General features: G+C 33.8%; 1 protein-coding gene across 2 annotated transcripts; it reads left to right on the top strand.

Moving 5' to 3' along the window:
* The first annotated feature begins 1,295 nt into the window (after positions 1-1,295).
* Positions 1,296-12,955, top strand: LOC114748760 (lysM domain receptor-like kinase 3). Of its 2 annotated transcripts, none has more exons than XM_028937210.1 (12): positions 1,296-2,331; positions 2,834-2,867; positions 3,327-3,334; positions 3,448-3,606; positions 5,061-5,233; positions 8,688-8,777; positions 9,922-10,018; positions 10,209-10,360; positions 10,450-10,544; positions 11,538-11,664; positions 11,776-11,874; positions 12,768-12,955. In XM_028937210.1, exons 1-12 carry the CDS (start codon positions 1,680-1,682, stop codon positions 12,945-12,947), a joined length of 1,866 nt encoding a protein of 621 aa, XP_028793043.1. In that variant the 5' UTR covers positions 1,296-1,679; the 3' UTR covers positions 12,948-12,955. The 2 variants fall into 2 exon arrangements, with proteins under 2 accessions (XP_028793043.1, XP_028793044.1); XM_028937211.1 differs by having other exon boundaries at positions 3,330-3,334.
* The last annotated feature ends 3,411 nt before the right edge of the window (positions 12,956-16,366 follow it).

Below are 16,366 nucleotides of genomic sequence, written 5' to 3' on the forward strand. Positions count from 1 at the left end.
AAAAATTATGTGAGTTAGAATTCGAAGCTTGATAGGTCCATGCATGCTTTTTAATTAAAGAGAATTTATAAAAGTATGTAAAAATTGTCTACCACTAAGATTTTTAAATAAGTGATAATTGTATTGATGGGGTGGACATACTTCGATTCCAATTCTCTCAGAATCCCTGTCTCGTTTTGTTCTCAAAATCCCATCCTTATCATTAAATACAAAATAGATGATTTGTTTTTTTTGACCAGCAAATACAAAATAGATGATTGGGATTTAATATTTTGAAAAGATGAATACCCATCTTTTCACTCATATTTATGTACCATGATAATAACAGTTTTTGAAATATTAAATCTAAATTATATACTATTTTGATCCTTAATATAAGATCTAGTTGACTCATTTTGGAATATTAAAGAAATTAGTTAAGTTAGTTATTTGTTACAAATATGTGTTGTCTTTCCTAAAATATCCATATTAATAATGTATTTAGTTAGAATTACTATTTGATGAAATATTTAACATATACGATTACTATAAAAATTATTTTAAAAAAATAAATAAATATAAAAGATATAGTAAATTAGGATTTTATATTTAGAACCAAACTACTAGTTAAATGAGATAAGTAACAGAGGTAGTTTTTTATTGGTACGTGGAGGTGAGATTTTGAGAAGCAAAGTAGAGAGGGGATTCTCCTTCCCTGTCCCACCATGTTTGGTGTCCCATTCCATTGCGCAGTTATTCGATTATCCCCGGAGAGACGAAGATTATTGGAAAAACCACAACCAAAAAAATAGTATAGATCTTGATTATAATGGTATTGGTTTTGATGATAATTTTTACAAACAAATCTTTATATATATACTCCTCCGGTCCTAATTATAAGACCCAATTGACTTATTTGAGGAGATTAAGGAAGCAAGTTAAGTTGATTATTTATAATAAATAAGTGTTGTTATTCTTAAAATATCCTTGCTAATTAAGTATATTGGCTAAAACTATCATTATTAGAAGGATTATCTTTGAAAAAAATGCATAAATATAAGAGATAAAATGGATTGGGTCTTATAATTATGACCAAATAAAAAGTCAAATTGGATCTTATAATAAGGACCGGAGGAGTATTTTTTTTGACGGCTTTTTTTACGATTTTTTCATATTCCCAACAGAGATATTTTGCTATCCCAAGCTCTTCAGTTGAATTTCCAACGTCCATTTTTCCCAGAAAGACTCTTGCCCTCGCCAACCCACTAGGAAAATGGGTCCAGTCATTAACTTCTTCTGCGGGCTATCCTGATTCAAGTCTAAACTCTGATTGGAAAATTGCGTCCCAACATTGATTCCAATTTCCATTTCAATGATCACTCCCCGGCAAAACGCGGGAGAGTATTACCAATCACTTGACTTTTCTCTTATCTTCAATGATCAACATTCGCTCGTTCGCACACCAATACAGTTATCGCACTATCATTCCCAACTTTCAAAGCTTCTTTTTCTCTGTTTTCTCTGCTTTTTCATTCTGTGAATCATTTCTAGCTTTCCCTGATTTTTAGGAAGAAGATTCTTCCCCAGCCCATCTTCAGAGCTTCGGTCATTCTTTCTTTCTGCTTATTCATTCATCAGCGCACTCATTTCCGTTTGGGATTCTTTTTCCCTCTTAGCTTTTTCAGCACGACCATATACAAATGGTACCCAGATTCGGATTTCCGTTTCTCTTCTTACTGTTATTCTCTCTCTGTCTCAATGCAGAATCCAAGTGTAAGAAAGGATGTGGCTTGGCTCTTGCCTCCTACTACATTTGGGTCGGTTTTACCAGTAGGGTCGGTTTTACCAATATCACGGCCCTTCCGCCGATCATGCAATCCCCAGTTCTTCGAACAACACAAGATATCATCAGCTATAACACAGACCAATTATTAAGCGACGACTATGTCAATACCACCGCTCGAGTGAACATTCCGTTCCCTTGCGATTGCATAGATGGTGAATATCTGGGGTACGTATTCAAGTACCCGATTCAGAAAGGAGACACCTATGCGTTGGTTGCGAATCAGAGCTATGCCAATTTGACCACCGTTTTGATGTTGGAGAGTGCGAATAGCTATTCACCGGACAATATTCCTGACCATGGAACGCTCAATGTGACGGTGAACTGTTCGTGTGGGGATCGCCGCGTTTCGAAAGAGTACGGGTTGTTCATCACGTACCCACTTAGAGCCGAGGATTCTCTGGAATCAATTGCGAACCAGACGAAGCTTGATGAGGATTTGTTGCGCAGGTATAATCCTGGTGTCGATTTCAGCAAAGGAAGTGGTGTGGTGTATATCCCGGGAAAAGGTACATTAATTTATGTATGTCTCGATAATCTCATCTCTCAGCACATATTATAAGAGTCAAAATCATAACTTTCTTGAAAATCATCCAAAAACCCTGTATGCATGCTAAAATTGATAAGAACAAACACCCACATACCTGCCAAAATCATTTATGAACTCAAAACCATTGTTATACTCAATTCTCTAAACGAACTACACAGTAACTTGTAAGAACTTTAGGACAATCTATACTAAGTTATAGAATAAAGCTGTTATGTTGCTAGTTTTTTTTATCGTAATTAGAGGAATATTTTTAAAGGAATGATCATTTTCCATTCAAAATTAGCTCTACTTTGGGCATCAGTGATGACTTCATTGTCAACTAATGTGAATCGCGAACAAAAATAAGAAAGGGAGAATAACCACAATTGATTTTTTATAATCTAAAAATGCTCAAAAGCTAAGGGATGCTATAAATATTCCTACACCTGCCTCAAATATTTTTCTTTGCTTTCACTTTTCAGGCCAAAATGGTGTCTTTGTGCCGCTGCCCCCTAGGTAACTTCCCTACTCTCCCGATGATGATTTGTACATGAGGTGGCATGGGTTTTCCCTGTCCTTCTAAATATTATCTCTAATCAGATTTTTGACTAAATTAAATTTAAGTATCCTTCTATTTTCAAAATGTACATGTACTTATTTTGCAACAAAGTTACAATACGTTTTTAGTCCAATTTTAAAATTTTTTGCTAGAGTACCCTTCGCTGCATAAGTGCAATTTTTTTTTTGGTGTTAAAATTTGTGAAAACATTTTCTTTAAACTTTTGCATGCTTGGACATAATACATATTTGTATGTTTTATTTAATATAGGGTTGTATTTAAAAAAAAAAAAATTCAAGCTGGGATTAAATTGTATATTTTGGAAATGTATCTGCATAATTTTAGCCAAACTTGAGAGTTCTTGTAATTTATTCTAAATGTGTTAATCCTAATGTGTGTTCTCATTTTCTTTGCAGCAGAAGAGGTTTGACGATCTCTCTCCTTAGAAAGTTGCTTATTTGATGAATGCTTTGGTAAGGATATGCTGAAATATAGGGTCAGCGCCACTTTGAACTGATATAATTTCTCAAGAAACAGGTCTAAGTGGTGGGGCTATTGCTGGATTATCTGCTGGAGCAGTAGCTGGGTTTCTCTTATTGGCTGTTTATATGTATGTTGCATATTACCGTAAGAAGGAGGAGGGGGCAAAACTGCTTTCTGGAGAATTAGTAGTCTTCTCTGCTCAAACAAGGAACGGTAAACAGATGCCTACATTTGCCCTTCCTCCTTTTCATTGCACTTTCAATAAAACATGAGTAAAATGGAAAATGTTCCAAAGGCTTAAATGATTTAACAACTCTCATCTAATTTAGCATTTTGAAGTAAAACTGAAATAACCTTGTAACATGCTCAATTGTGGGTCTCATTTCCTTTGTCTCTCTCACTAGCTATCTGAAAAGGAAAAGTTTACAGTCTGATGCTTTCTTTGGTTAATTTTCTTAAAACATCCCATTAATAACTCTTCTCTAACTTCTTCAACATTCTGAAGTAAAACTGAAATAGCCTCATACGATGTTCAATTGGTGGTCTTATTTCCCTTGTCTCTCTTGCTAATAGAAGTTTTTGGTTTGATGCTTTCTATATAGTTAATTTCATGAAACATCATAGATTCTTGCTGCCGGATAATTCATATTCCTTGTAAAAGCATGGTGTCCACGTAGCTGAAAAATCATTGACTGAGGGAGAAAACTGATTGATAATTCCATTTAATCAGCTCAAGTTTTTAGGGTTGTAAGCTAATTTAGTTTGTTTCAATATCCATGTCAGTCCGATTATTCTTATTGACTTGCAGTTCACATAGGAATCAAAACTTTATTTATTTATTAATTAACTCAATACTATATAGCCTATCATAGCCTTGCATACCTAGCCACAATATGTGGCTCAATTGGCAAATTGAGCTGCATGTGGACAAACAGACATTCCTTGCAGTTCAAGGGTTCCCGCCTAAAGAAACTATTGTCATGGGACAAGCTGAGTCCCCAAATGGGGATTAGTTGTGTTTGAAACAGAGCATATATTTCCTGTGTTTATTCAATAAAGAGGATACAAGTTATATAGGGTCGGATACCCTAGAGAATGATGGGGTATCCAAGATTAGATCAATCAGGAATTAAACCAGCATAGAAACTATTCCTAAAATAGATGAATAACAAATAATAAATAAGTAAAGAAAATAAACATATGCAGGAAGCACATATAGGTGACTGCGAGGTCATCTAGGTTAAGTGATTAAGGTTTGGGCCTGGGCCTTAGGTTGCCAACAAGTTATGGCACCTGACTGTCTTATCAAAGATAAAAACCCAAACCACAACACACTGGAGTTTTTCCCCTATGATAGATCATATAGCCATATCAAATTTAGATTTAACTTTTGTTGATTAGAGCCTAGAGCATGTAACTTTTGATAAAATCTTTTAGTGCAAGATGTGCTTTCCTGGGTATGAAACCCATAAATTTTGCTTTAAAGTATTTTTTGTAATCAAAATGAGAAACTGAACCTCATAGATGGTCCACAAGGATAGTAAAAACACGTTTGTTCTGATTATAAATGCTTTCTGCATTAGATATGATGAAAAAATGCATTAAATGTGTAGAATATGACAATATAGTTGATGATTTAATATAGTAATTCTGGTGTAAAATTTTAGATTCCAATGGTCCTCCTGCTGCTGTTAATACTGGCATCAAAGGTATTACTGTGGAGAAGTCAGTGGAGTTTTCATATGAAGAATTAGCTCGAGGGACAAACAACTTCAGCATGGCAAATAAAATTGGTCAAGGTGGTTTTGGGGCTGTCTACTATGCGGAGCTGAGAGGCGAGGTTTGTGATCTCATGTACTATGAAATTAAATTTGATTACATGCACTTTACAAGAAAAGTTGTGTTTCATTCATATTCGTTTGAGGACAGTCTTATCAATGATGCATATATATATATATATATATATATATATATATTTTTGCCTGAATCTTTTTAGCAATATTGTGTGAAAAATACTCAAACAAGAAGTTTTTAGTCTTGCTCTATTGATGAGTTATAGCATTCAACCAAATGCAAGAGCATTACATGTGGTGGATTTGAAACACAACTACTATAAGAATGTTGAACTTTGAAAAAGTGAGTATCAGCAAAGTATAATTCATCTTTAACAACATCAATAACAAAGATTATCCCACTAGATAGGGTTGGCTATATGGGTTGCATAAAGCCATTGAGTTCTATCCAAAGCCAAATCTTTAGATATATTATTAATTAAAAGATCTCGCTCAATAACTTTATTAACTATTCTCTTGGCCTTCTTGTACTCCTTTTTGAGCATCTATTTTGATCAACTCTTCTCATCGACGCATCTAAATGCTTTCTTGTGTGACCAAACCATCTCAAATGGTTTTGTATCATTTCTCATCAATAGCAACCACTTCAACTTTTCCGTGTATATGTTTATTACAAATCCTATTTTTTCTTGTATGGTTACACATCCATCTTAATGTTCTCGTATCTGCTATTGCCACTTTATCTTCATGTTGTCCCTTTAAAGTCCAACACTCACTACCATATATCATTGCTGATTTTATAGCAGTGTGATAAAACTGTTGTTGGTATTTAAAGTTTCTTTGAATATGCATACTGGAGAAGATAGATAAACTAGAGACTTGTGTTCTCCTTTGTATCAACTATAATCTTTTGATCATGGACAAGAGAATTAATAGTTGAACTCATGCTGAAGGAATGAGGAATAAAAAAAGAGAAGTCACTTTCGAAGTTATAGTACAAAGAGCTAAAATGACTGATGATTTAAACCTTTTTAGTCGCCCTTGGTTAAATCAAAAATAAAAACCAAATTATGCAGTAAAGCACAACTCGGTCGAGTCTCTTGAGGAGCTTTTTATTAATTCTTTAGTTAACTAAGTGACAAAGAATTGAAAGGAGGGTTGAAAAAGGATTTTCAATTAATAAAACTAATAAGAGAGTAAGAAATAAATCTAACTATTTTTTTTGGTATTTTTAGAAAGAATGAAAAATGCAAATTTGAATTTTGAAAATCAAATGATGAGAATGCTTCTTGAAAGGAATGTAGCTATCCTTGCTTAATAAGATATGGGAGTAAAATAATACACCAAGTTAAGAAAACAACCCCAAGCCCGGTTTGGGTCAAGTAAACTTACCTTAATTACTCTAAACGCTAGATAGTAATCAAGTTATTAGGTTACTTTTAAAAAACCACTTGACGTGCAATTTAAATTGAGTTAATAAAAACTTGTTTCCCTCTCAAAGAATGCTCACGGAGACACTCAATTGCAATACATCTCAATCATAAAAATCTAACAACGTGCCATATAAAATAATTTTACTAATTGCAAAGGAATATATATAAATTCAAATCTCAAGCAATACAACAACAAATTAAACTGTAAAAATCCAATTAACATAAATTATAATGCATAATCTCAATCTCCAAATCAAATGAAATATTCCTAACACAGGAAAAATCTAATGAAGTCCAAGAGAAAATTAATTGGAAAACTAAATACTCCCCTCCCTGTTGAAGCTCCAAGCTCAAGCTACTCCTCCATCTTCACACAGAAGCACAAGAAAATTAGCCTCTCATGGCTCTAGAAGAATCCGCAATATATTTGAAGCAATGAGAATTCATGGAGGCTTTGGTGAGAAAGTGGGTGTGAAGATTATTTGTAGAATACAAATAATAGGGGCCAACGGTGAATGATGATAGTTATGGAAGAGATGGATGATGATATGAAGCCTGTGGAATAGGTGGACAAAGCGCCACTATGGTTGAAGTGCGTCTTTGGCCGAAAGGGGGAATATGATAATTGAATGTGGGGCGGGGGGTATATGAAAACGGTGTGTGAATGAGGTGTGAATGTGGCCGAAAGGGAAAAAAGACGAAAACTGATGGCGTGGGCGGGTATATGCGGAGAGGAGCTGAAGGCTTGTGAGTGAGGTGGTGACTATGAGTGTGTGTACGGTGGTATATGTAGGAATGGAATGGGGGGCGCTGTGATACCTGCGTGAAGGAGGAGATATAATATATATCCAATCAAATATGAAGGATAAGCGTGTGGATAATTTCTATATCCTCTTTTTGAATCCATAAAAATACAGATAATATCATAATCTGATGTCATCCAAGCTGTGTCTCCAATTTTTCTTTTTTGTATTTTTTTGTTTCCTTCCTTTCAGTTTTCTCATTATCTTTATTTCCTTATTTTTTAAAGGCCTGCAAAAGATAAATTGAGATACTATCACCAAATCCAAAATCAATTATTTAAAAAGAGATAAAAATATGATAAGATCTCCTATTAAATCTCTAATTTCATGCAATCAGTATTTGATTCAAAATATCTACAATCAATGCAATTTATCCCACTTTAATTGATAAATATCTCTAAAAAGATATCAAACAATATATTAAAATCAGGATTTATCAACTGAATGGAGACATTAACATGTGATGGGCTCAACACTAAAGTGGGCTGAGTATATAAGAGTAGGGACCCCAAATCTGGACATGACACTCAGCAGCCGGAATTGGGCCGTGGGGATGGCCTACAGCCCTCTAATCCCAAGGAGGGTGTCAGAGTTAGTTTTTCAGGAGGCAACCAAGGAGTGGATGATTTGGGAGAGCCTCTGACCTCTCTGACACCAAGGAACTCCTTCTTTCCTTGCTTATTGTTACTGTTTTCCTATTTCCTGTGCTGTAACTAGGATTTGTTAGTCATTTTTGCTATCCTTTCCTGAGTTTCCTCTTCCATACCATATTGAAGGGGATTGTACGGACTAATCCTTGGTTCTAGGAAATAATTGAGCAGAAATACTGAGGAATTTCTTATTGTATTGTGTAAAGATCAAGAGTTGCACAGGATTTTATAGAGGCCGTAGCAGACCTATCCTAGGAAACTTAATAAAGAGTAATAAAAGAGAATAAAATCTTATCTTTGACTATTTAAATTAGGAAAGAATCAAGCAATAAAGAATGATATTATTTTCATCCATGCCTTTTTCTTTTCCTCTTACTGTGGCTTAAAAATGATATTATTTCAATTAATCTTTTACATTTTAACCCAAAATTTCGGATCTAAACTGTTGTTGTTGATGATGTTGTTTTGCCTCTTTTCACCTCATGAAGGGTTACTGTTCAGATAATATTATAATATTCTTAGGATGCGTAGGACTTTGTTTGTTCTTTTTTATTGTCATTTTACTTTTCTTATTCTCTGATTAAATAAACCTCTTAAAGGGATTTTCCTTTGCAGAGAGCTGCAGTTAAAAAGATGAAGTCACAAAATGCAGAAGAGTTTCTTGCTGAATTGAAAGTGTTAACACGTGTTCATCACCTGAACCTGGTATAGTAACTTTCGAATAAAAAGTTGATGTATTTTTTGAGCATATAAGTAAATATAATGCTTCTTTAGAAGTTAAATCATGTATGACTTTGATGGTTTTTTGGGCTGCCGAGTGATATGGTAGATGTTAGTGTTCATATAGTGAAGGGGTTCAACATTAATCTTGGCATTCGCTTGGAGGCTTCACAATTTCATTGTTTTGAACTCGGAACGTTACCATTATTAGACTTGGAAGGTTATCTCTTTTCAGGATTAGTCATGATTTATTTTAAAGCTTGATAGCATCAAATTCTATTCTCCAAGATCAAACTACTTTTCCCTCCGCATCACTCATTTCTGGAATTACTGATATCATTTTTACTTTTTTACTTAGAAGTTTATTGTAAATAATCATTCTCACTTTCTCAGGGAGGTTACTGTAAAAGCATTCTTTACTTGTAAAAGCATCCTGCAGGATACGAACAATTTCTTCTCACTCAGCTCATTCAAACGCTTCTCAACTCATCCAACATCTGTCTTGCTCTTTTTCACGACTCTTCAGTCTTTCTCCACTCGTCTGCTTATTTTGTTCTACTTTTGCAATAATTTGTATCAAAGAGAATCATCTCTGCACCATGCATTTGCTTCACAAAAATATAAAGCGCAACAGAGTATGAAAGCAGGTGAATTGAGTTAGTGGGTGGAGTCTTTACTAGTGTCCATATATCGTGTCGTGTGCTTGCAATTTTGTGAGAGAACTAACGCATACTCCACGGTTCACAATTTAAGACACCCTTAACAGAACCGCAGCACACCCTACTGTTCATGCCAACTTTCCCCTAATCCCCCAGTAGAAAATTACTAAAAACATTAAGAATTAACAGCTTATAAATTATACAATTGGTATATAAAATTAGTGAGAAGCTGTTCTAGATTGATGTGATTTCAATTAAGTTCTATGAGAACATTGGTTGTAATATGCTTATGCACAACAGTTAATCTAATATGCTTCTATGCTGTTGTTTTGTCATGTTCTGCCTTGTCATTAGCTGTGTCAGTGTTTTATGACTGCACGTTCAGGATTTCAAGCATCCATCTTATGGGTGGTTTACAATTGTTGTTTACTTCATTTTAAGTTCAATTGAAATTGTAAAAAACTGTGCAGGTACGCTTGATCGGATATTGTGTTCAGAAGAATTGTCTTTTCCTGGTATATGAATATATTGACAATGGGAACTTAAAAGAGCACTTACGTGATCCAGGTGCGAAAAGCATTTCACCATTATCTATTTCAGTTATGCACATTGATTTGATTATTATATTAATTTATCTAGACACATTTCCTAAAAATTACAAGTCTAAGAAATAAACCATACTATTTGTAGCTTGTAAATAGTACGGCTTGCAATATACTTTAAATTTTATATTAATGATCAAGTCATTTTTTGATAGGGAGAGAACCATTGCCGTGGTCACTACGAGTGCGAATTGCTCTGGATTCAGCCAGGGCTCTTGAATACATTCATGAGCATACAGTGCCTGTATATATTCATCGTGATATAAAGCCAGCTAATATATTGATAGATCAAAACTTCCGTGCAAAGGTTGAATTTTTGTCCAATATCTGTAGAACCCATCTCTATTTTTCAGTTTTTGTAATGACTTGTAAGTCCTTGATTATTCATCTTTTCAGGTTGCAGATTTTGGGTTAACCAAGCTCATTGAAGTGGGAAGTTCATCTCATCTCTCTAAAGGGCTTGCAGGCACATTCGGTTATATACCACTCCAGTATGGCAACTTCTTTTTTTCCTTTCAGGCTGTAGCTAGCTCATAGAATTAATATTCTATTTCTATATATTTGAACATATCTGCGAACCCTTTCTATGCTAAGTAAGAATTGCACTTTGTGCTGAAGTGGGAGTTAGAACCTGAGGCCATCCCGTAGATTTAAGACAAATTTATGGCGGGCATCCCTCTTTTCCCTTTTCAAATTGATTAATTTTGCCACATAACAAACATGGCTAAAAGGAGCACTCACGTCTATCATAACAAACACTGTGGACCACTTATTTGTATCTTCTGTTAAGGCAAATGTCTTAGTGCCCGTTTGACACTTTCTATAAGTGACACTGATTAATCATGATTTCTGTTTGGATATTTTTTCTCACAAGTGATTTTAAAAATTGTGATTATGTTTGGTTTTCATTTATTAAATCACTTATGGATGTATAATTACTAAAAAGGGCATGAGGTTAATATTTGAGGAGAGATTTTTGGAAGAGTGTGGGAGGGTAGATTGGGGAAAATTTAGTTGCTGAAGATTGATCAAGATTTTTCAAACACATAAGTTACTCCTTATTGTTTATCCTAAAAGTGCGGTAAAAGGATAAAATCATGATTTATCAGGATTTTATAAAAATTATCCAAACAAGATAAAGATGCTTCATAATCACTTATTTGGATTTAAACGGGCTTATTTGAGATCCTGCTACTTAACCAAACAGGCTCTGAAGCGTTAGAAATTGCTTCTTCTTCTTCTCTCTCTCGTTTTTTTTCTTTTTTGCTCAACGTTAGAAATTGCTTCCATCTGTTCTCTATTTCACTGCTCTACTTATTTCGTTAACATAATTGGATGTGAATATCGAGAAAGTTTTCCTTGGTATGGAACTCCTTGCTTTCCTTGAAATGGTTTATAGGGACAAGTTTTCTGACTAATAGGTGCACTTTCTTAGCATACATTCAAGTAAGAAAGGAAAAATAAGTTATGTTTTGTTTGCATAGGAATGATGGTACTGTTAAAACCGATGTCTATGCTTTCGGAGTTGTTCTCTGCGAACTTATATCTGCTCAAGCAGCTGTGCTCAGTGTCGGTGAAGTTGGTTCTGAAGCGAGAACCCTTGTCTCTTTGGTGATTCTTGACTTCTCCATTATAAATATTTTATTTAGTCTTGATTTTTTAAATGCATATCTAGCATTTTAATCGAATAACTAAGGGTTATATTTGCCTTGGTTGCTGCAGTTTGAAGAAGCTCTTGAGCAGCCTAATCCTGAAGAACATCTTCTAAAGCTTGTTGATCCTAGGCTTGAAGACCAATATACATTCGATTCTGTTTACAAGGTGAGCAAATAATGAACTACTTAAACATTTGTGTTTGGAAAATATATGTGGGTTACTTGCCAGCATTTTTAGACCAATAACTTGATAGCAAATACTTCTTCTGGTTCTAATTATAAGAGCTAATTGAAGGATTTATTTTAATTTTAAATGTAAAATTCTATTTCATTTTGCCTCCAAAATTTATGATCCCCTTAATTTTTCTTATTGATTGTACATATTAAAGAAAGTTTAATACATATTCTTTCCAAATAATTAGTTTAACTAAATTCTTTAATTTTTATAAATTAATTATTTAGCCCCTACATTTAAAGATAGGAGAGAGAGAAGAAGAAGCAATACAGTGGTGAACATCATCTACTATACGAAGTGAAATTGACGCTATTTAAAAACTTACCGCAAATCACAATGCAGAAATTCTCTATAAAGCAATTGCATATAATAAAGCCTCGCACAAGCTGGCCTTAACTATGTGTGCGGTGGTCGTCTATTGCACAACACTGTTGACTGTTTTGCACATTGTGCAATAGTTCTCCAAATGACATGATATGATAACAACGATTAGATCAAAATTCATAAATACTGCATTCTAATCATGTGCATTATAGCTATTCTTGATTGAAATCTTCTTGCTATGTGCAATCAACATGGACATACAGAAGGGGAAAAAATTATAAATTTAAAAGATAGTGGATTGGGATTGGGATTTCATATTTAGAACTAAAATAAACTTTTTATCTAGCTCTTATATTTATGATAGGATGTAGTGGTATTTTTTGACATAGTGAGTATTTGGATTAGCTTATTTTAAGTGATTTTAGGATGTTATAATCTGTATAGAATTCAAATCTGTTGATGAATCTAACCACTTGAAATGCCTGTCATGGGACTTGTAGATGGTCCAACTAGCCAAGGCATGCACAGAGAAAAAACCAGACCGACGTCCAAGAATGAGATCTGTTGTGGTGGCTCTAATGGCACTCTCTTCTGCTTCTGTGAAATGGGATGTTGCCTCCTTGTATGAAAATCCGATACCCAAATTTGATGCAGCGGAAACAGAGAGCATAAGTGAATAGTCTTTAATATAAGACATATTTAACTAATTTGATTAAATTAAAGAAGTTAAGTAAGTTAGTTAATTATAAAAAATATGATTTTTTTCTAAAATATTATAATCATCTTCTTTAATATTCTCTATTCCTCTTCTATTTGATAATGGTTGATAGAGTATTTATAAGTATAATTTAAAAAAAATTGATAAATATGAGAAATAGGTCCTAAATACAATTATGTTTTATAGTAAGGACCAGAGGAGTAATATTTAAATTAAGTGACATTCTTGTTATTTTGGATCTCCCTAGATCTTAAATCCATAATAATATTAATGTCAATAATTTCATCCAAATGAAATTTTTACGAATATTGTTATTTAACTAATATACTAGAAACTTAGTTTAAAAAGAGAGAGAGAGAAGGCAATAATGTAGTTTAGTTTTCAATTTGATCTCTGTCTTTTTACTTTTTAGTCATTTGATCTTAACAATGTTAATCTTATTTAACAGGGAAAAAAATGTCAACATTACAATTTTAAGTGTTGATAAAGCATTCTAAATATCAACATATTAATTTTAATTTATTAAGATAAAAATGACTGAATTAAAATATTATCATATCAATTGGAAACTTTTTGTTAGCATCTAAAATTGCAGCATTGAATTTTGTTATCGAAATTTATAGTTTAAGGATAAAAGACTTAAAAGGTATTATAAAAGTAAAAGATCACATCAAAGCAATGCGTAGGTAGTGACTTACTTTCATTAAGAAAACTTTAACCAGTATAAACTTAAGTGTTGCCTATCTTTTTTTTTTTTGGTTATATTACGAGACATTGACCCCATATATAAATAGTGTTAGAGAAAATTGATGAAAATTATTCATGGCAAAATTTATTGTCTAAAGAATCCAAGTCTTTTGAGTTGGTGCAATTTATCTTGTGCAATATGTTTTCATATGTATCAAAATATTTTCCATTTTGCAACTGGACATAATCATTAACAAGGAGACTATTGAGCACTTTTTTTGACATGTATATTTTAAATTATTTGAACTACTTTTTTCTTTTCGCTGTACATGTTTAATGAGGTTGATGCATAATTCGCTTCAAAATTGTGTCTTGAGTTTGATAATTTTAGAGAAGTTGAAGGGAAAAAGTTTTTTTTTTTTTTAAGATAGGGAAAAAAAAGCCCTGGTGTTTGAAAGATTTTTGGGAGAATTGTAATTAGGTCCCACCTAATGGAATTAAATATAAAAGAGTCCTTTAAAATCATGAAATTATTCTAAGATCTCAAGAGACCTTATTGTAATAAATTTTATTTGTTTAATTACAAAATTACCTTTTTTTTTAAGTTTGCATTGACAACTAAAAAAGCAGTGTTTGACAACTTAAGGTGTCAGAATTGACAACTATCACGCGATAGTTGTCAATTCTGACACCTTAAGTTGTCAACCACTGCTCTTTCAGTTGTCAATACAAATTTAAAAAAAAAGCAATTTTATAATTAAACAAATAAAATTTATTATAATAAGATCTCTTAGGATTTCATTTCAGAATAATTTCATGATTTTATTCCCTTACGTGGACCTAATTACAATTTCTCAAGATTTTTCACCACCCCGTCAAGGACGCAACCAATAAGCTGCTTCAGCCGGCTAACAAAATCCCAACTTTGACTTTGGTTGCCAGTCTTCAATTTTGCTACCGTCTCTCCCTAAGCGGTCCGGAGGAAAATACGCGGGAAACTTTTCCTCATCAATTGACTTGTCTTCAATGATTAACATTCACATCAAATACAAATCCTCCATTATTTCGTTCGTTAATTTTAATCCCACTGGGAAACATTCCGTACATTCCCATTATACAATCCAAAATTTTAAGCTTCTTTCTCCCTGCTTATTCATTCAGCACACTCACATCTCCATTTCTCTGCTTTTCTTATCAATCCCGTACAGAAAATGATAACCAGATTTGGGTTTCCACTCCTCTTGTTGTTGTTATTTTCCCTTTGTTTCAACGCAGAATCGAAGTGCAAGAAACGATGCAACTTGGCTTTGGCCTCCTACTATATTTCAGACCAATTAGACAATCTTACCCAACTTTCGAAGATTATGCAATCCCCGGTTCTTGAAAGGGCTGAGGATATCGTCAGCTATAACACAGGCATACTAACTAGCCAAGACTATATCCCAAGGAATATTCGAGTGAACGTTCCGTTCCCTTGCGATTGCATCGATGGGGCAAATCCAGGTTACGTATTTAAGTACCCAGTGCAGAAAGAAGACACCTATACGAAGATTGCGAATCAGACCTACTCCAATTTGACCACAGCTTCGGAGTTGCAGAGCCGCAATGGCTATTCGCCGAACAATATTCCTGATTCTGTTACGCTCGATGTGGCGGTGAACTGTTACTGTGGGGATAGCCACGTTTTGAAACAGTATGGTTTGTTCATCACTTACCCACTCAGAACTGAGGATTCGCTGGAATCAATTGCGAACCAGACGAAGATTGATCAGGAGTTGCTGCGGAAGTATAATCCTGGTGCTGATTCCAACAAGGGAAGTGGTTTGGTGTATATATACCAGGAAAAGGTACACTAATTTATGTTATGATGATAAATTAATTTATTTGTTCTTTCAAGTCTTATAATTTAATTATAAACTATGATTGAATTTGATCGTCATTTTAGAGTAACTTTTCTGTCAAGTGTCAGCATATATAAATATATATGACCATAAACCTCTGTATAATAAATTCTTCTCACGCGGTTTGGTCTTCTTTTAAGATTTTGTATCTTTTGTAAAAACGCCATTTTATTCGCATTGAAGCTGGTAATTTTACATTGGATCCTGTGGCTTACACAAGTGAGGCTGAGTTTTGGCTTTCTGCTTTGTAAAATTGAGCTCCGATGTCTACGATACAAATATTATCTCTCTTATAATGTCTCCCATCTCTAGCTTTGGTTTTGTCTGCTACACGGCTGCGCCACCCATCTGGATCATTTAGATTTTTTTCATTTCTATTTTATTGCATTTGTATTATGATTTTTCTGTTTTCTTTTTCCCCCTTTTTTGGAGTTGACAATTAAAAGATTATTTATACTCCATTTCGCATATTTTAAAGTTTTTTTAAAAAATGAAGTATAAAGAAATTGTTTAATGAATCTGGACTGTCCAGTCCCCATTAGTTCTTACTTATTATGTAAAGGAGGTGGGGGTTGTTCTATTTTGATAGTGTGATAGTATCCTGTGTTTCGTACGGATTATTAGCGGAATTCAATGGCCCTTCGATGACATTTAATAGAACTCCCGAGCGTTTCTACAGAGGCCCTTGTTATAAGCCAGGACAATCCATCTTGATATTTGACTGACATAAACCTTAAACTGTTTTCTTCTAATGACTGATGAAGTAACTATATAAAGATGTCATATGAGGGAG

Source organism: Neltuma alba, unplaced genomic scaffold (assembly GCF_004799145.2).
Source record: "Neltuma alba isolate B1F8T4 unplaced genomic scaffold, ASM479914v2 tig00005798_pilon, whole genome shotgun sequence".
NCBI lineage: Eukaryota > Viridiplantae > Streptophyta > Magnoliopsida > Fabales > Fabaceae > Neltuma > Neltuma alba.